Consider the following 21310-nt stretch of genomic DNA (forward strand, 5'->3'; position numbering starts at 1 on the left):
ACAAAGCTAAAGGATGTGGATACCAGTAGACAAATATAGTGTCATGCCCAAAATCTCTGACCATCTGTTGTGTCACAACTAACATCTGATTTTAAAGGGTGCACATTTCACTTTACCTCTGCATTGCGCAAAACTTTCAGAAGGTTAGCAACCGTGTCACTGAATGTGCTTCCCAGAAGGCGACCCAGCTTCTGATACAGAGCTCCAAGACAGGCAACTGCAGCTCTGAATAATGAAACAAAAATAAAGATTCAGGATACTGCAAGTAGTGACTCTGGGATAAAGGATGACAGCAGGCTTTAAATATCAAGACGCAAGGTAAAATTCTAAGACAAAGAACTTATACATACAACTTGTTGGGAAGGCCGCTAGGAGAATCATCCTTGCTTCGAATCAGTTCATTACAACGATCAATTGTCTCGTAAGCGGAAAATGTATCTCCAGAACTATACACCACAGCAAAGTTATGTGCCAAAAGTCGACGAACTGGAGGTCCAGGTGAGCCCATCATTATCAAAGTCAACTGCTGAACCAACTGCTTCTGATTTTGCTTTACTTCCGCCTAAATACAGAAACCAAAACTTTGTTAATTGGACTACTGCTCAATGCAGTGAACTGTTTCACAAGTGAAAGTTTTATACATTTTGTGAAAACTTCCATCAGGTACAATTGTTTCTACCACTGCTGGCAGAACAGTGATCTCTGCAATTTTATAGACAGTGAAAATGGCACAAGTGATAATAAAGAACCACTGATCTTTAGCATTACAAGGATTAAAGCTGATTTTTATCTCAATACAGAGATCACAGCTCCATCAAATTCTTTGTGCAGGATGCATCCATTGCAGATAAACTATTCCTTGCTAGGGTATTCTTGGGGGAAAAAGGCGCAGTTATGTCTGCAATTAAAATGAGGAGGACTAGGCTAAAGAGGACCAAGTATCAGCTAGATCTTGAAATGTTAAGGTGTATGTAAAGCAAAAAAAAACTGTTTAGAGTAGGGAATGCTTAAGACCCGTCAGGTATTTTATTTATTTATTTAATTTTTTGCTGTCTGTGCCATCAGGGAGATTTCCCTTAAGGTAGTTCTGAAGGATATTTTCTTTTACCTAAAATAAAAAGCATGTTATACTTACCTGCTCTGTGCAATGGTATAGCACAAAGTTGCACTAAACTGCCTCTTCTGGGGTCTTTTGCCAGCACTCTATTCTGCGTCAGCCCCCACAGAAAGCTTCTTGCTGTGGAGGCAGACATATGGGCTAGCTCCCGAGACAAGCTGTGTGCATTCATGAATGCACAGAGAGCAGCTTGACATCCCCCCCTCTGCACACTGTTGCTGCATCTGTGACCTGTGAATGCAGGGATAGAGCCACTACAGGTGTGCACAGTACTGGATCAAGTGAGGTTTTGAGGGCGATGTTGCTATTGCGATGTTTTTTTACCTTAATGCAGGGAATGCATTAAGGTAAAAATGTTATGACTTTAGAACCACATAAAAGGCATAAGGTTTTTTTTTTTTACCTTAATGAACTCTCTACATTAAGGTGAAAAAAAAAAAAAACACAACTTTCCAGTTTCCCCCAGCCCCCCTTAAACACTTACCTGGCTCCTCTTTCAATCCAGCATTGTGTTCAACTGCAGCAGCACTGCTTTCTCTCCCTCTTCTCACAGGACACAGAGGCAGCAGTGAGAGCCATTGGCTCCTGCTGCTGTCAATCAAATCCAGTTCAAGAGAGAGCAGTGGGTGTAGCCAAGCTTATGGGCATACACAGTCCAGCTTGGGAGAACACCTGCACGAGTGCTCCCATAGCACACACCTTGTATGGAGGCAATCGGAACAGAGGAAGGGCGTACAGTGCTAGTGGTAGACCCCAGAAGAGGAGGTAAGGGGCTGCTCATTGTACTACCACTGCACAGAGCATGTAAGTAAAACCTATTTATCATTTTGAGAAAAAAAAAAAAAAAGGACAGCAGGAAGTAAGAGGAGATCTCTCCAAAAGCAAGGGTACATTCCTCTGAAGACAGTTGCTACCCAATTTTCCCACTGGCAGATTTCCACTCAAATCCTCTTTCTGTGGCAGCTCAAAATTTTTGGATTTCCCATTGCTTTCTGTATCAGATCATTGGTCACAGGACTAATAGTGAAGTGAATCTCCCAATCAGAGACACAGACAGCTACATAAATGGACAGAGGTTCTAACCTTGTACCTTCCAAGGATACTTGCTCTTTCTCCATCTCTGAGCAGTATAGCGGGTAAAGGGGGGCCTAACACCCCCAGAAATTTGGCCAACCATGTCCACTGTCGCTGGTAAAAAAAAAAAAAAAAAAAAAGCTAGTACAAAGTTCTGAAAAAAAAAGAAAAAAAAGGTAGTAGCCCCTCTTTTTCTTTTTGATACAATGAACAAGTAGGCAAGATGTTTTTATATGTGGATCACTTGTTTCCGGTTTTAGATGGGCAGAGTCTTAGAAGATAATTAAAAAAAAAAAAAAAAAAAAAGGAGGAAAAAAATATCGAAGTAATATTTACCCTCTCCAAACTCCAGCGCTGCCCTCCTTCTCTACTGTTTTCTTGGTTGAATGCCACTACACTATATTTTATATATATATAGTATGTTTACTGTTTCACCTGCCAAAAGATTTGTAATGCTGGCCAGCCATTCTTATGATACGCACAGCTAGTCACTAGACAACATTAGTTGACAGTTCATTATTATTGATTCATTGTCAAGTGAGCGGGTTGGGAGCAAAAAAAGTGACACACTGTATAATCACAAAGCTAAATTGCTAAACCAGGGAATAATTGTTTGGTTTTGTAGTTTGGGAGGGGTGTAAAAACGCATGGCATGACTCGCTGAGCAGAATTTTAAATCTTTTGGGAGTTAAAACACCGCACTGCATCATCCAAAAAATACAAGCAGCAGACGATATATTCCTGGAGAAAGTGCTTTATAGTAATAATGTGTTCATAGGGATGATGCATGGCTGGTTACAGTTAACCCATGGGTCATACTGTATTTTTGATACGAACACATGTTCTTCCCCAACACATGCATTAGTAAACAAGCCAACACACCACGCCAAGTGCATTTGATAATAAGCAAGAGAACAAAAGGGCAGTGTACCTTTGGGGTGTTTTTTTTTTTTTATACTGAAACATACAAAGCCAACTAGCATAAGCAAGCTCCAAAGGAGGTTTTAAAAAGTAGCCATACACGCGAGTTGAGAAAATTCCTCACTAGTTATCTATTTAGCTAATTTTAGATTGTTTAAAGCTGAATTCCAGGTATGGATTTTATAACATTGGTTCAGCTTGGATAAATATAAGTATGAATGTGTTATACCTGTTGGATCCCTGTGGCAGTTTAAAAATCACTGTAACAGGCACCACTACTGAAGTGATCATCACTAGCCTCCAGATCCCATGCTGAGTGGCTGCTCTGCTGCACAGTAGATATAAGAGGTCACTCACTTGGCACACGCAGCACTCAGAGAACGCTTTGCATTTTTGCAATTGCCTATCTGGATGAGGTCAATTGTGGCCCCTCTCCACCTTGTCCAGAGAATGCTTTCATTCACTGAGAAAATGCAAGGGGTTTTGTGAATGCAACCGTGCCTAGTGACTGACCTCCTGTGTTTACTGTGCATCTCAATCTCAGTCTTCATGGGACTGAGATTAAGCTCTGCAGTCACTTTTTGCAGCGGTTGTTTTTTATATTCCGGGTCAAACTCCGGGTCCCTTTTTTGATCAGCTGACCATGTTGATCGCACTTATGTCTATCGGACCACATTTTCTGTATATGCCTTCGTGACTGTTGATACTGTACCTAGCCACATGGCAAATAAATTGGCAATTTCTGTCACAGAGACACCAGCTAAGCAGGCGCCAACAATTTGCCCTTTTTGAAGAACAGTGAGCGCTGACATGACTCCGTATTACTAGCAGCACATGCAGTGAATGACGAAATTGAGGTTTAACATTTGTTGGCTAGATGTCCCATCACATGGTGGAAGTAAAAGAATGTTACATCACTTCCGCTTTCAACACAAAGCATGTTGTCACTGTCACACCTACAAATCATGTAGAGTTTCCATTTGTCTAACCCCTGTGTATATATACACACCATAGTTTGTGGACTCTAGAACTTTTCCACAGACTAAATAATAAACACTGATTTGGGTTATTTTCACCAAAGAAATGTAGCAGAATACATTTTGGCCTAAATTTATACAGAAAGATTATTTTGCAAAATAATATAACAGAAAAGAAAAAAAACTTTTTTCCCAAAATTTTAGCCTTTTCGTTTATTTAGCAAAAAATACAAAAAAAAACAGCGGTGATTACATTACAACCAAAAGAAAGCTCTATTTGTGTGGAAAAACAAAAAAACAAAAATTGAATATGGGTACAATTACATGAAAGCGCAATTGTCAAAGTGCGACAGTGCTGAAAGTTGAAAATTGGCCTGGCAGGAAGGGGGTGAAAGTGCCCGGTATTGAAGTGGCTAAACAAACTGCTAACAGGCTTCAGCGGTACTTGAAGCTTGTTGAAAGCTTGCTAGCAGCTTGCCTAAATTGGCAATTAGAACTCGCAGTTAGAGATCCGTGTTCAATATTTAAAAACTGGAGCTGAAGGAACCATGCACACTAGCCTTTTGTATAGGCTCAAAAAAAAAAACTCTAGAAAAAGAAGCTGAATGAAAAACGTTTTTTGTGCAGGCTTGGAGTAGCATTTTAGAGTGTTAGTGTTTTATAAGGATTTTTACAGTAAAAAAGGAGAGAAAAAAAGATGTTAGGAGCCTTTTAGTGGCGTTTAGCATTTTTTTTCTGCCAGAAATACGCCCCCAAAAATTCTACAAAAAGAAACGTTTTTCTGCTCCTAAACTCTGAAGCTTGAAAAGCACTACTAGCCTAAAATAGTTTGCATGGACACATAGGATAACAATATTTAGTTTCTAGGAGCAGAAGAAAATGCTAATAGCTTTAAAAAAAATTATTCAATGGTGCATGGAGCCAAATTGTACTTTTAAAAGCTTCAGCAAAGCTTTGCCTACTACAGTGAATTCCAGTTTTCATGGGGATCCCACTGATACACATATACACTCATCAGCCACTTTATTAGGTACACCTTGCTAGTATCGGGTTGGACCCCCTTTTGATTCAACAAGGTGTTGGAAACATTCTTAGAGATTTTTGTCCATACTGACATAACAACATCACGCAATTGCTACAGATTTGTTGGCAGCACATCCATGAACCGTTGATACAAGGCAGGATGGATCCATGCTTTTCTGTTGTTTACGCCAAATTCTGACCATACCATCTGAATGTTGAAACTGAAATTGAGACTCATCAGACCAGGCAACGGTTTCCCAATATTCTATTGTCAAATTTTGGTGAATCAGTGCGAATTGTAGCCTCAGTTTCCTGTTCTTAGTTGACAGGAGTGGCACCCGGGTTGGTCTTCTGCTGCTGTAGTCCATCTGCTTCAAGGTTTGACGTGTTGTGCGTTCAGAGATGATATTCTGCATACCTTGGTTGTAACAAATTGGTATTTGAGTTACTATTGCCTATCATCTTGAACCAGTCTGCCCATTCTCCTCTGACATCAACAAGGCATTTTCGTCCACACAACTGCCGCTCACTGGATATTTTATCCTTTTCGGATCATTCTCTGTAAACCCTAGAGATGGTTGTGCGTGAAAATCCTAGTAGATCAGCAGTATTTTTAAATACTCAGACCATCCCATCTGGCACCAACAACCATGCCATGTTCAAAATCCCCTTTGTTCACCATTCTGATGCTTAGTATAAACTTCAGAAAGTTGTCTTCACCTTGTCTAGATGCCTAAATGCATTGAGTTGCTGCCATGCAATTGGCTTACTAGCAATTTGTGTTACCAAGCAATAGAACAGGTGTAACTAATAAAGTGGCCGGTGAGTGTATACTTACATTGGTTCAAGCTGGACTAATACACACACAAACACACACAATATTGCCAAAAGTATTGGGACGCTTGCCTTTACACGCATATCAACTTTAATGGCATCCCAGTCTTAGTCCGTAGGGTTCAATATTGAGTTGGCCCCCCCTTTGCAGCTATAACAGCTTCAACTCTTCTGGGAAGGCGTCCACAAGGTTTAGGAGGGTGTCTATGGGAATATTTGACCATTCTTCCAGAAGCGCATTTGTGAGGTCAGGTACTGATGTCGGATGAGAAGGCCTGGCTCGCAGTCTCCGCTCTAATTCATCCCAAAGGTGTTCTATCGGGTTGAGGTCAGGACCAGGCCAGTCAAGCTCCTCCACTCCAAACTTGCTCATCCACGTCTTTATGAACCTTGCTTTCTGGACTGGTGAGCAGTCATGTTGGAATAGGAAGGGGCCATCCCCAAACTATTCCCACAAAGTTGGGAGTATGAAATTGTCCAAAATGTCTTGGTATGCTGACGCCTAAAGAGTTTCCTTCACTGGAACTAAGGAGCCAAGCCCAACCCCTGAAAAACACTTGGCATAATGCACTCAAGCAAGTACCGTTCTCCTGGCAACCGCCAAACCCAGACACATCCATTGGATTGCCAGACAAAGAAGCATGATTGGTCACTCCAGAGAACACATCTCCACTGCTCTAGAGTTCAGTGGTGGTGTGCTTTACACCATGGCATCTGACACTTTGCATTGCACTTGGTGATGTAAGGCTTGGATGCAGCTGCTCGGCCATGGAAACCCATTCCATGAAGCTCTCTACGCACTGCTGTTGTGCTAATCTGAAGGCCACAGGAAGTTTAGAGGTTTGGAGCTATGGACTGTGCAGACAGTTGGCGACTTCTGTGCACTGTGTGCTTCAGCATGCGCTGACCCCACTCTGTCATTTTATGTGACCTACCACTTCATGGCTGAGTTGCGGTTGTTCCCAGCTGCCTCCACTACCAACACCACTAACAGTTGACCGTGGAATATTTAGTAGCAAGGAAATTTCATGAATGGATTAATTGCACAGGTGGCAACCTATCATGGTACCACACTTGAATTCACTGAGCTCCTGAGAGCGACCCATTCTTTCACAAATGTTTGTAGACGCAATCTGCATGCCTAGGTGCTTGATTTTAGACATCTGTGGCCATGGAGGTGATAGGAGCACCTGAATCCAATGATTTGGAAGGGGTGTCCCAATACTTTTAGCAATATAGTGTGGGTGTATATATATATATATATATATATATATATATATATATATATATATATACACACATACATATACACATGCACACCCAAACATACACACACACATACGATGACAGTTAAAACGAATAACATTGATTCAGGATCTGCCAAAAGTAATTCAAAAAAGGGAAACCGATTAACTCGTGTCATCTGATCCAATAAAAGAGCTACTGTAGTTCGAAAAAGTTAATGCTGGTTTCAACATAAAGGTGTCAGGACACAGTGTACCGCAGTTTGTAGCATATGGGGCTGCGTAGCCACAGACCGGTCAGGGTGCCCATGCTAACCCATGTCCACAAACAAAAGTACTTGCAATGGGTACGTGAGCATCAGAACTAGATCATTGGGGCAATGGAAGAATGTGACTTGGTCTGATGAATTCAATAATGGTTTGAGGAACACAAACACAAACCTGTGGGATGTGCTAGAAAAACAATTCTAGATGCCCCACCACGCAACTTACAGGACTTAAAGAATCTGCTACTGAAGGCTCCGTGCCAAAACTGTCTGCAAGTGTACCTAGAAGAGTTGAAGAATTGATGCTGTTTTGAAAGGGTGGTCACACCAAATGTTGATTTGATTTGGATCTCCCTTCTGTTCATTTACTTTGCATTTTGTTAACTGATTAAAATAAATTGAAAGTAAACCACATACTAGCACATTACGTAAAACTTACCTTACCCCCCTTCCTGACCAGGCCTCGTTTCCCGATACGGCGGTGCGTTACTTTAACTGACAATTTTGCAGTCGTGCAACGCTGCACCCAAATGAAATTTATGTCCTTTTTTCCCAACAAATAGAGCTTTCTTTTGGTGGTATTTGTTCGCCTCTGCATTTTTAATTTTTTTGCGCTATAAACAAAAAAAGACCAACCATTTTGGAAAAAAAACTATATTTTTGACTTTTTGCTAATAAACATGTCCAGTAAAAAAATGTAAAAAATCTAATTTTGTCATACATTTAGGCCAAAATGTATTCTGCAACATGTCTTTGCTACAAAAAAAAAAAATCCCAATACATGTAAATTAATTGGTTGATGTTAAAGTTATAGCATCTACAAATGGCGGTATATATACTGGAATTTTTTTTTCATTTCTTATTATACTAATAATGGCAGTGATCAGTGACTTATAGAGGGACTGCGGCGGGCATTCTGACACTGGTGGGGAACTGACTGACACTAGTACAGTGATCAGTGCTAATAAAAAGAACAGACACTGTACTAATGACACTGGGCAGGAAGGGGTTAACATCTGGGGCAATCAAAGGGTTAACTGTGTGCTTTTTGTGTTTCACATTATATGCTGTTTTACTATGTAAGCATGCTGCTTTGAAAAAGCAAAAGCAGCATGCTGGTGCTGACAGGGAGAGATCTGTATTGCTTACATACAGACCTCTCCCCTGTCAGGGTTCTTTGGCGATCACTGGAGAATCTCTGGCCGGGACACAGTGATCGACAGCTGTAGCTGCCAATGTATCTATACATGATTTTTCGCAGCCCTGCGCCCCTGTAGCAGTACTTCTGTTATAGGGCGGTAGGGAAGAGGTTAAAATGAAGCCCTCCAGCAGCGCACTAGCAACTTTTTCAAACTTTTTGGTTTTTTTTCTTTCTTTAGCAAAAAATAAGAAAATCAGAGGTGATTAAATACCACCAAACGAAAGCTCAATTTGTGTAAAAAAAATATGATAAAAAGTTCACGTATTCAGTGTTGCATGACTGCGCAACATTCATTAAAAGTGCGACAGCACTGAAAGCTGAAAGTGACATGGGCAGGAAAAGTGAGGAACTGCCTGGTAGGCAAGTGGTTAAAGGAGGGGAGAGTTTAGTTCCACTTTAACATGATGCAGATTTAAATTCAAAATACCACAGGTGTGATAAAACACCACATTGGCCTGAATAGACCCTGCATCTTTTTTTCTTGCCTTTGAGGTGTCTATGATTGTCATTCTGCATTCAACAATGTTGTCCTAGGTTGGAAAGAATTCCATTAGTTTGCACTAGCAGTTGGGGGACAATAAAACCACGTGGTTGAGGCACATTTTTACTGACTCTTGACCACTCCCCCTTTAACTGCAAAGACAGCTGCCAGGGTACACACCAGAAACAGCATAGATTAAGAGATATGTTGCCTCACTCCAGGTATCTCTGAGAAAACGTCCAAAGTTTTATTAAAGATCATACTATAAAGTAGCTAAATTTCAGGGCCGTGCAGGACCCCTGCTTCAGGAATGTGAAAAGTGTAAAATAAAGTGATATTTAAAGTGGAACCTCACCCTAAAAGGGACGATCTACTCCTCTCCCACATTTGGAGTTTTTTTCTTTTTCTTGGCAGTGAATACCTAGTTTTAACAGGTATCCGCTCCTACTTCTACAGAAATGATCCCCCACTTGCAACCTTATGGGACACATCAGAGGTCTCAGAAGGCTGTGGGACAATTCACAAAGTGCAGCATGACTTGTGCATGCACATAGGGAAACCGACTGTGAAGCACAAGGGGTCACAGCTGGCTGTCCACATTCAACATGCCGATGCTGGGGAACCGAAGAACCGGTCAGGGTGAGGATCCTTGGAAAGGTAAGTGTCCTTTTTTTTTAAAAAAAGTCAACAGCTACAGTATTTGTACCTGCTGACTTAATTTTTTTTTGTTAAAACTGAAGAACCGCTTCAAAGTACCATCCACCAATCACAAAACAGACAAATGAACTATTCCCTGTCCCCTGATATCAGAATGACACAAACTCGCCAAAACTGCTTTTTTTAATCCCTTTCCTTTCACCCCCCCCCCCCCCATTTTTTGTTCTTTTTTTAATCTTTTTTTTTTTTCACTGTTATCTTTATTCTTTATTTGATTTTTATATTTATTGTTATTATTCTAAAAATGTTCCTCTTTTTTTCCCCTCTCCCCTACCCCTTTTTGTATTTTCCATGGTGGATGGTACTTTAAAAGTGGTAGTAAAGCCACTTTGTCAATTTTTACCTACAGAAATTCATTTTACCTACAGGTAAGCCCATCTCCTAAACGTGCACGGTTAAGGAGACATTCTGGGTTTTTGTTGTTTTCTTTTTACAGCTGGCTCATGCACTATGAAGAACGGACAAACCCGTGCCGGTCTTTCAGAGCATTGTGTCGTGTCCAGAGACTCCCGTGAGAATGCGCGGTAGTGAAGTCATCTCAACCCAGTCAGTCGGATGGTCTTAGATCACAAACCCCGAGGAAAGACCGGGTGAAGATGGAAGCCTCCACATTGGTGACAGCGCGCTGCTGGAGGGCTTCATTTTAAGGTAAGCTTCACATAAAGTACTAGTATGTGATGCATACTAGCATATTATACCTTTACCTTGCAGGGGATTTTTTGTTTCTTGTTGTTGTTGTTATGGACAAGATTTACTTTCACACTGCACTTGTCACAGACTTGAAGAAGGGGTCCTGTGGGACCCTAAAACATCCTACTTTACGTTGTGTGATTGTTTAAAAGAGAAATATTGCTTTCTGTAAAAAAAAAAAAAATGTTAACTCACCTAGGTGGTTGCAGCATTGATCTGATGCTGCATTTGTCCTACGCGGGCTCTGTACCGAAAACTGAGCGCTCAAAGACTTCTGATGGCTGAGTTCACCCCTCCACTCTGAACAGATAGCGGTGGCTGTCAGTCTCAGGATCCCTGCTCTGCCCCTCCAGTGCTCACTGGAGCACAGGGCTGGGGGGTGGGGGATGTGAGAAGCTGGCTTAGGCTCTTGGCGGATAGCTGAGAGGCTAAGCCAGGTACCAGTCTAGGCTTCCGTGTGGATCCCGACCATAAGCATAGGTGTGTGCAGCCTATAGCATTAGGGTGTGCACACCAAAGCTCAAACACACATGATTGTGTATGTATGTATATATACATACATACACCACCAGAAGAAGGCAGGCTGGGTGCGATCTCTAAGACCAGGAGCATCCCCATCCAAACTTATCTGCAGTACTAGTAAACACAGAGGAGAGGCAGGCTCCACCTTGGGGTAGTTCTTCCAGGCCTCCACGAGAGCCAGAAATGCCTGAAACTGCTAGAGAAGGAGGTAGGGGGAGGAGCTTCATCCTCAATGTGAATGTCATTCAGAAAAGCTGGCAACTATGGGTGATTATGGTGTGCCCAGGCACACCTGGCACAACCCATGCACACACCTATGACCATACGGTTGGGATCTTTTCAGAACCTGGACCAGCTGAGTGACGTCAACCGACAGTGGACTTTAGCTGAAAACAGGTCACAGGAATGCAGAACTAACTGCTCTCCCGTGATCCATAGAAGTACAAACAAAATAGCTTTGGCCATACTTCTTTAATAAAATTTTGGATGTTTTCTTCGAGATCTCTGGTGTGCTGATGACATATCTTTTAATCTATGCGGTTGCAGCAAAGTAGTGTGGCATTTAGGGGGTTACAACACAAAGTGAGGAGGTGACATATTACTTCCTCCTTGCCTGTCAACCTCATCTGAAAAATCACCCATGTTCAAATCACTTTTCAGAAGTGTTTCACAGATCATTGATCAGCTCCAAGTATCTTATTTTCAGCTGATCAAAAACAGTAAACTGCATGTCCATCATTACTGATCATCACAGACAGTTCAAACTGCAGGTGATGTGCTCAGTGTAGGAGGATACAGGTTGATGACTCGTGTCAGCTTGTCATAGACTTCCCAGCACACGATAGGGGCAGGATCACAGCAGTCACACACCAATTGTGTCCCCTCAGTACAGTGCGGTGACCCCGGCTGTAGCTTTATCCCCTCAGTAAAGTGCGGTGATCCCGGCTGTAGCTGTATCCCCTCAGTACAGTGCAGTGACCCCAGCTGTAGCTGTATCCCCTCAGTACAGTGCAGTGACCCCGGCTGCAGTTGTGTCCCCTCAGTACAGTGCAGTGACCTCGGTATTCGTGTCCCCGCAGTACAGTGCGGTTACCCCGGCTGTAGTTGTGTCCCCTCAGTACAGTGCGGTGACCCCGGCTGTAGTTGACACCCCTCAGTACAGTCCGGTGACCCCGGCTGTAGCCCCGTCCCCTCAGTTCAGTGCGGTGACCCAGGCTGTAGCCGTGCCCCCTCAGTACAGTGCGGTGACCCCGGCTGTAGCCGCGTCCCCTCGGTACAGTGCGGTGACCCCGGCTGTAGCCGCGTCCCCTCGGTACAGTGCGGTGACCCCGGCTGTAGCCGCGTCCCCTCGGTACAGTGCGGTGACCCCGGCTGTAGCCGCGTCCCCTCGGTACAGTGCGGTGACCCCGGCTGTAGCCGCGTCCCCTCGGTACTGTGCGGTGACCCCGGCTGTAGCCGCGTCCCCTCGGTACAGTGCGGTGACCCCGGCTGTAGCCGCGTCCCCTCGGTACAGTGCGGTGACCCCGGCTGTAGCCGCGTCCCCTCGGTACAGTGCGGTGACCCCGGCTGTAGCCGCGTCCCCTCGGTACAGTGCGGTGACCCCGGCTGTAGCCGTGTCCCCTCAGTACAGTGCGGTGACCCCGGCTGTAGTTGTGTCCCCTCGGTACAGTGCGGTGACCATAGCAGCAGCACCACCCCGCCCCCTCATTACCCGAGCTGTGACGGGCAGCTCCATCCTCAAATACTGGAGCCATTCCAATACACGCAGAGCCCGCTGTGGCTCCTCCAGTCCAGACACATCCAGTAGTTGCAGCCGCTCCGAGCGCTCCATTCCTCGGTAAAGCGCCGTGACAATCACATCTGGGCTCTGCACAAAGGTCTGCCGGGGCCGCCAGCCCTTCTATCGGTAATCGTCAGCAAGACCTGTCAAGTCCAGAGATCGGCAATCCGCGCTGTAGGCTGCAAAGCGTCGAGGTAATCGATGCGAGCTGAGGCTGTGGAAGGGGAGTGACTTCTCAGGGACCCGTGAAAGCCTGCATGGAGGAAGTTCTCCTGGTGGTCAGGCTGGGCTCATGAGAAAAGGCACCAGCCAGCCCTCTCTGATGTCTTACTCCATCACTCACCCTTGCAATGGGTAGAGGAACTTCGCTGCCCCCCTATATTTGCCTCCTGCCCCTTTTACATTGTATACAGTGGGTATAGAAAAGAATCAACCCCCCCCTTTTTTTTTTTAATAATCACATTTTGTTGATTTGCATCGTGAAATAAAGACAGGCACAGTTTTTGTTTTATCCACATCAGTGCAACTTACAACATCCAAGTGAAAGATGTAACACCAACATGTCAGAGAAAAATAAAAATTCAAAAACAATTGCTGAGTTGGAAAAAGTATCCCCCCCTTGTGTCAGTATTTTGTTGAACCCCATTTTGCTTTAATTCCATCCTTTAGTCTGTTGGGATATGTCTCTACTAACTTTGCACATCTAGACTTTGCAATATTTGCCCGCTCTTCTATGCAGAATTGCTCAGATTCAGTCGGGCGGACTGACCATTCGAGCACTGAGGCACCGCCCGGGGTCAGTAGGGGGCCCCATAAACTGCCCCTGCTACCTTTTATAGTCTTTTTTGGGTGTGATTTGAGTGTGGGCAAGGACACGGGCCCCATGATCCCCTATTGCCCGGGGCCCCATGAGTTCTCAGTCCGCCCCTGGGTTCAATTACATTTGATGGTGACCGTTTGCGGACTGCAGTTTTCATCATTCCACAGATTTTCAATGAGGTTGAAGTCTGGACTATGACTAGGCCATGCCAGGGAATTCACCTTTTTCCCCTCCAACCACTGTGTGCTCATTTGTGCTGTGTGATTTGGGTCATTGTGATGTTGGAAGGTAAACCTTCTTCCCAGTGACAACTTTCTGGCAGAGGGCAGCAGATTTTCCTCAAGATTTTGATGGTATTTTACCCCATTCACCTTTTCTTCTATCCTGAGATGTGCTCCAGTCCCTGCTGCTGAGAAACCCCCTGTTAGGGATCCGGGTATGACCAGAAATGTGTGGACTGACACAGGGAAACACAGGCTCCAAGTATAGTATAAACAATACAATTTATTAAAGACTAAACAATACATAAACACAGTGCAACTAAACCTCCAACAGATAACAATAAGAACAATACTAAACATAGTCGGGCAGGCCGGGTCGGTAGCAAACGGGTAGGCAAGGTACAAGGAGCAGGCGGAAGCATAGTCAGGAATAGCCGAGGTCAGGACAGGCAGAGTTCATGCAGAGTCAGGATTAAAGCAGGATCAGGCCGGAAGCAGACAGGATGCAGGTACAGGGGCTCATGGGAAACATACACCAAGGCCCTGATCACAGGCCTGGCCATTCCTTAAATACACCTGCTGTAATCAGCCTCAGGTGATGGCTCATTGCAGGAGTGAGCCTCTGGTTGCTGAGAACACCTGCTGGCCAGCCCTGGTACTGCAGCCCACAAGGCAGGTGAGTCCCACCACCACTGGCAAGTCCATTCCTGACACCCCCCATAACAGGATATCACCACCTCCATGCTGTACTGTAGGAATGGTGTTATTTGGATGGTGAGCTGTATTGGACATATCGTTTAGTATTGAGGCCAAATAATTAATTTTTAGTCTCATCTGACCAGAACACGCTTTTCCATGTGGCCTGAGAATCTTCAAGGTGTGTTTTGGCGAAGCTCAGTTGTGACTGCATGTAGCCTTTCTCGAGGAGCAGCTTTTTTTCTTGCAACCCTCCCATACAAGCCACATTTGTGGATAATGTGTGATAATGTCACATACACGCAATGACCATTCTTTGTCATATTTTCCTGCAACTGCTTCAGAGTTCCTGTAGGCCTCTTGGTAACCTCTCTGACCAGTTTCCTCCTGGCTCTTTCATCTAGTTTGGAGTGACGTCCTGATCCAGGGAGGGTCTGTGTTATCCAAATACCTTCACTTCTTTTTTTTTAAAATCAGATCATTTTTATTAGAAAAACCAACAAGTTTCCATTTTCAAAATAACAGTTCTTGTACAAAAACGCGTACAAAAGTAAAAACAATCAAAAACAGAAATCACAGAAAAAAACAAACAAGGACAACTGCCAAAATCTCTGTCACAGATCAAACACACACTAGATTGTTGTGCAGGGCTGTACCATCAGGGTATATAATACACTGACTATATGTCCACCTGCGCAATCATGTCACACAATGTTACTAATGGTTTTGAACCGTATCGACAAGTTGAAAGAGGAAAAAGAAAAAACATGGCAATACAAAAACCACTTAGACAGCACTGTCTCTGTGCTGGTATGCGTCACTCAGCACCATTTGGAGTTGGACAGAATATTAGCCATTAACTGCTTAAGGACTGCCCTATAGCAGATATACTGTTACAGGGCGGCACCTGTGCGCAGAATCACATATGTACACGTCATTTTGCATTTCCGGGTAGGGGGCGCACACGAGCCACGCACGTGCCCTACCCACGCCGCCATTTGTGGCCACGGATGTCAATCACCCCAGCCGGTAATTACCCGCCAGCGCCCGGTGATTACCGAGCATCCCCAATGGGGAGGAAGAATGTTTTGTTTGCAAACAATATTCCTCCCTGTCAGCTGGAGCACACAGCACACTGGTGAAGAACACCCCCCCCCTAGTAAAACACTCCCAGCACACAGTTAACCCTTTGATTGCCCCTCACATTAACCCCTTCCTGCCAAATGCCATTAGTACAGTGTCAGTGCTTTTTTTTTAGCACTGATCACTGTATTGGTGTCACTGGGGTGTAAGTGACACCAAGTTAGTTCCCCCCCCAGTGTCCGAATGTCCGCCGTAGTCCTGCTAAAAGTCGCTGATTGCCACCATTACTAGTAGAAAAAAAATCCCATTATCTATACCGCTATTTGTAAATGCTATAACTTTTATGTAAACCAATTCATGTGCACATATTGGGATTTTTTTAGCAAAGACATGAAGCAGAATACATTTTGGCCTAAATTTGATGAAATGTGATTTTTAAAATATTTTTACTGGACATGTTTAATAGCAAAAAGTTCAAAAAGTTTTTTTCTCAAAATTGTTGGTCTTTTTTTGCTTATAGTGCAAAAAAAAAAAAAAAAACACACAGGCGATCAAATACCACGGAAAGAAAGCTCAATTCGTGGAAAAAAAAGAACGTAAATTTAATTTGGGTGCAGCGTTGCATGATAAATCCTCAGGAGGGCAAGTGATTAAAGGACATTATTATATAATGTAAATACCTCAGCCCAAGTGGAAGGGAACACAGGTAGCTTGTTCTTGATAATGTGAGTACTACTAACAAGGGGATTTCTCAAGTGTCATACCAACCCAAGGGGCAATCCACCACTCAGTAGCCTATCCTTCACTAGGTGAAATGGTTTCAGGCCTGGCATACCCAACCAGGCATCCCATAGTTTCATCAATTTGCCCGCAGTTCCCCTGTGTTGGTAAACTAGTTTTCCCGGTGTAACATATCATTGACTGCCTTGATCCAACAAGCCATAGACCGGGGGGGTTGGAGACAACCATTTTTGTGCTATGAGCTTCCTAGCCATAAATAAAAGATAATTTATAGCTGTGTATGTGAGTTTTTCAATGGTCTCCTCATCTAACCACCTAAGCAGAGTTTAGGATCTACAGGGAGAGCAAGAGTGAAATGTTTATTAATCAACTTCATTACAGATGTCCAATAGCGCACCAATTTAGGGCATTTCCACAGCATATGTAATAGGGTTCCATTTTCTATAGCACAACGTGGGCAAAGGGGGTATCCTTCCTGTGCCAATCAAATAATCTCTGGGGGGGGGGTGATGGAGAATGAAAACCTGGGTAAGCTTTTGTGACGAAGACACAGATGCCAATAAAATATTAGAAAGAATGGAGGACCACTCTTCATCAGAAATATACTCCAAATCCCAGGACCACTGCAGTCTACAATTAAGAGACATAGCCCTGGATACCCGTTGGATCAATGCACTATACAGTGAGGAGATCTGTCCCTTTTTGGTTTGGTATCCCAATTTATTGAGAAGCCGGGGAAGGAGCCAAATTCATTGATTAATGTCATTAGGCATGTGAGGGGAGTGACTTTTGGGGGTGGGGGGACCCCTGTATCATCTTCCCTAATTCTTATATTTAACACACCCTGTATATCATATGTACTCTCCAGCACCTCAGGATATGCACAGCCAAAGGGGAAGCCAAGGAAAACAGGACAGCAACAACCAAAGGAAATGCTTCAGGGGTGCAGCCCTCCACAGACAGGGAGATCAGCCACTAGATAAAGAAAAAACAGGTGGCGCACACACCTAGTGCATTATCCAAGGTTTATTGAAAGGAGTGAAAGATAAAAACATACTCACAGACGAAGCTTATATCTAAAAAGCATTGCAAAATGACGATGGCCACAATGGCAGGCAAGTTGTTCCCACTGTCAGTACGGTCAAATGGCTGACGCATTTCGGGGACGAATCTCTTTCCTCAGAGCTATTGACCAGCTTGTGTGTGCTAGGTGTGTGCGCCACCTGTTTTTTCTTTAACACACCCTGTGCCTGTTAAGGGGTACAGGGTGTGAATGTATATTGTGTATTGGTGTGTTGTCCTTTGTTCTCTGCCATGTGGCTGTCCATTGTCCTCTGCCATGTGCTGCATCCCATTGTTCTGTGTCTTGGTTGGGGGGGTGTTTCCTGTATCCCTTCCCACTGATGGGGTGGTCTGATGATGTGTTTCCTGTAGCCCTTCCCACTGATGGGGCGGGCTGATGAGGGGTTTCCTGTCCCTGGTTGTGTTTCCCCGCCCTGTGTATATATCTTGTGTGTGTAAGAATAAAGGAGTTGACTTCCTGTCTTAAGTAGAGTCGGGTGCTGTCTTATTTCCTGCATGATCAGCGGGTGGTGTCCGGGGATTTGTGTTCGGACAGGGAAACTGGAGTATAACGGAAAAGTGTGGTCTGGGGTCCGGGTTCTGTTACAAGGCATGTCAACGAGGCGGATGTATCACCCAAAAACAGAAGGGTGTTGTTGGCAAATAATGCTACTTTCTCCATCTGCTCTCCTCTACAAAAACCAACTATACCCGGATCCTCTCTAATGGCAGCCGCCAGAGGTTCTATCGCTAAGGCGAATAACAGCGGGGAGAGAGGAAAGCCCTGTCATGTCCCTCTGCCTAGTGTGAATGAGGTGGATAGGTCATTATTAACCCAAATTCTGGCTGACGGGGCACTCTAGAATAACTGAATCCATGAAATGAAGGTGTCCCGTAGGTTAAATTTCACAAGGACTTGCCAAAGGTATCTCCATTCTACACTGTCAAACGCCTTAGCAGCGTAGAGACAAAATCCCCCTGTCTCCTTCCACTTCTTAATAATAGACTTCACTGTGCTTCTAGGCATTGATAAAGCCTTTGAAATCTTTTGTATCCATGTCCTGACTTGTGCCTGTCCACAACTTTATCCCGGAGATCTTTTGAGAGTGCCTTGCCAGGCATAGTTGATTATTTGCTTCAGTTGCACTATCAGGGACTGAAATGTTCCAGGAAAGCTCTTTTCATGCTGAGCTAATCAAAATGACCACAGATGATCACAGTTGAAAGTCAAATGGCTTTGTGTGCAATTGAGAAGGTAATTAGCTACACCTGATTGAGTTTACAAGTTATATTTAGGAGGGGGCGATCCTTTTTCCAGTGATTTTGTTTTTGAATCTTTTAAATTTTTTTCTGACATGTTGGTGTTATATATTTCACATGGATGTTATAAGTTGCACTGAGAAAATACTGCTGGATAAAACAAAAACTGCGCCTATCTTCATTTCAGGCTGCACAGCAACAAAATGTGATTACTTTAAAGGTGAGTGACTCTTTTCTATACCCACTGTGTATAGATAGATACAAAATAATTCATAAATACAACAATCATCAATACTTATAAATATCAGAGGTACCATACATCATAAAACACTACAATGGCACTAAACGCTGGTTTAAAAAAAAATACACCAATCAGCCATAACTTTATGATCACTGATATGGAAAGTTAACAACATTGATGAACTCGTTAAAACACATTTTTGCACCTTTATGTACAGCATTTTAAAGTGTTTTTGAGCTTTGGAAAAATGTCATCTGTTTCATCTTTTGTTGCTATGTTTTTCAGTTTTTTCATCTGCTTTTATTTATTAATCTTTTTAACTTTTTTTGTTTAAGGGTTAAGGGTTAATTTATTTAATTATTATTATTTGTATTATTTAATATTATTATTTATATTATTTATTTACTTATTTATTTATTTATTTTAGGGGCTGGCTTAATTTATTTATTTTTATTATAATTTTATTTAATAATTATTATTTATGTCTTTTTGTTAGGGGTTAGAATTAGGGGTAATTAATGTATTTATGAATTATTTATTTTATTTTATATTTATTAATTATTATTATTTATTTTCTTTCTTTAATAGTAATATTATTTATTTTTAATTATTTATTGCATTTGAGTGGAAAAAACACTTACAACTCGCAACAGAACACGTGAAAATGCTCAAAAAATGCGCAAATCGCGACTTTTCAACGCATGGGGGAAACATTTTTTTTTTTTTAAATGCAGCAATCTGCCCAAATCGATCTACAAAAGGCTTCAAAACTTTATTGTGCTTAAGACATTTGAATTCAGGTGACTTGAGTGAGAGTTAAGATGTGAACCAACTCCATAGAGAATAATTGATTTTTTTTTCTCCTCCAGTGTTTTGGAGCTACTGACTGCTTGATGCCAGATTCCACAGCATACCATCAGAGGTCTAGTGGAGTCCATGCCTCGACGAGTTACGGTGGGTGGTCTTAATATTATGGCTAATCTGTACACACAGTATAAATATTTATACACATATATTGTATATATGGATTGATACAAATTATTTCATAAATACAAGAATCTATATATTAAAATAAATACTTATAAACAACAGTATTGCCATAAATAATAAAACCCTAAATTGACACTAAACTCTGGTTTAAAAAGTATATTCTATTCAAGTATGTATTCTTAAAGTGACTGTAAACCCTCACCTTGTAAAACAACCCATTCAGTTTAAAACAGAAATGAAAGGCAAACATTTGTGTACAGATATAAAAAAACCTTATAAACACATTGTTTTTTGTTTTTTTTTTATAACTGATCACATTCCCTCTGTTCTCAATGCATACCAGGTGGGGCAGGAGGAGAAACAGCAGCACATTAATCTTCCCAGTGAATGGCTGTGCGGGGGGAGGTGTCAGGACAAGTCTGATCATTGGAGGAGAACAGGCTGAATTCCCAGCACAACTAGAGAACTGACCACGTCATACTCCCCTGCTTTGTGTGGTCAGTTTTTAATAGGAAAGCAGAGGGATTGGCAGAAACACCAGGGATTTCACACAAACAAAACAATACACAGAGCTTTTTTAATACAAGTACTGTACATGGTACAGCAGGCACATTTATGAAGTATTGGGTTTATATACTCTTTATCTCAAAACAGTATCTTCCATAGCTCTCAGTCTCCTCGAAATCCTTTCCTGCCTGATCTTCCACTCATAGAACCCGTATCACAGCTTCTATGAATGACACAGGTTGGGTGGATGATTGATGGCTCCATGCCCTCCATTCATAGATCATGTATTATTATTATTATGGCTTCTATGAATGGTGGATCAGGCTCGATCTCCAGCTGTGCTGCCTGTGTCCAAAGACACAGACAGCATGAAAAGGCTTTGCTACTAAACACACTGCAGCTATCTGCAGCTAAATGCAATGCATGTTTAGCTGCAGATAGTTTACCTTGTACACAGCACTTTCCTTCTTTTCCTAAACACAGCTAAACTGCTGCAACTAAATGTTGCTAATCATTATGTATGAATAACATGATTACTTGCATTGTGTGAGTCCACCTGCTTTCAGGCTAGGTTTACAGTTGGGGGTGTGGGAATCGTACCTGTTACCAAACCCTCAACCACCCACAGCCCAATCATGCAGCTCTTGTGAGACGCACAGGGCTGCCATTCATTCTGAATGGCACCCCACGCATCTCAGCCCACAGTGCAATTGGAATATCAGGGAAACTGCATGGTCAAAAAGACCATGTGGTTTCCCTGCGGCCGCATTTTCAAAAAGATGTATGTACCTTTTATGTGCAGAAACACGGGCACAGCAGCCCATTCAAATGAATAGGCTGTG

General features: G+C 42.9%; 1 protein-coding gene across 2 annotated transcripts in view; it reads right to left on the bottom strand.

The window, feature by feature from the left end:
- Window positions 1–12980, bottom strand: part of HEATR5A (HEAT repeat containing 5A) — a 132048-nt gene extending 119068 nt beyond the window's left edge. For both annotated transcript variants that reach the window (XM_089691190.1, XM_089691189.1), the window contains exons 1-3: window positions 12779–12980; window positions 351–562; window positions 117–225 (exon numbers count right to left, since the gene is read on the bottom strand). In XM_089691190.1, coding sequence (XP_089547316.1) covers window positions 117–225; window positions 351–562; window positions 12779–12898 — 441 coding nt within the window. In that variant the 5' untranslated portion in view covers window positions 12899–12980. The remainder of the gene's footprint in view (window positions 1–116; window positions 226–350; window positions 563–12778) is intronic.
- Between the last annotated feature and the right edge of the window lie 8330 nt (window positions 12981–21310).

This window comes from Staurois parvus, unplaced genomic scaffold (assembly GCF_062004578.1).
Source record: "Staurois parvus isolate SC_StPar_1 unplaced genomic scaffold, SC_StPar_1.0 ptg000553l, whole genome shotgun sequence".
Lineage (NCBI taxonomy): Eukaryota > Metazoa > Chordata > Amphibia > Anura > Ranidae > Staurois > Staurois parvus.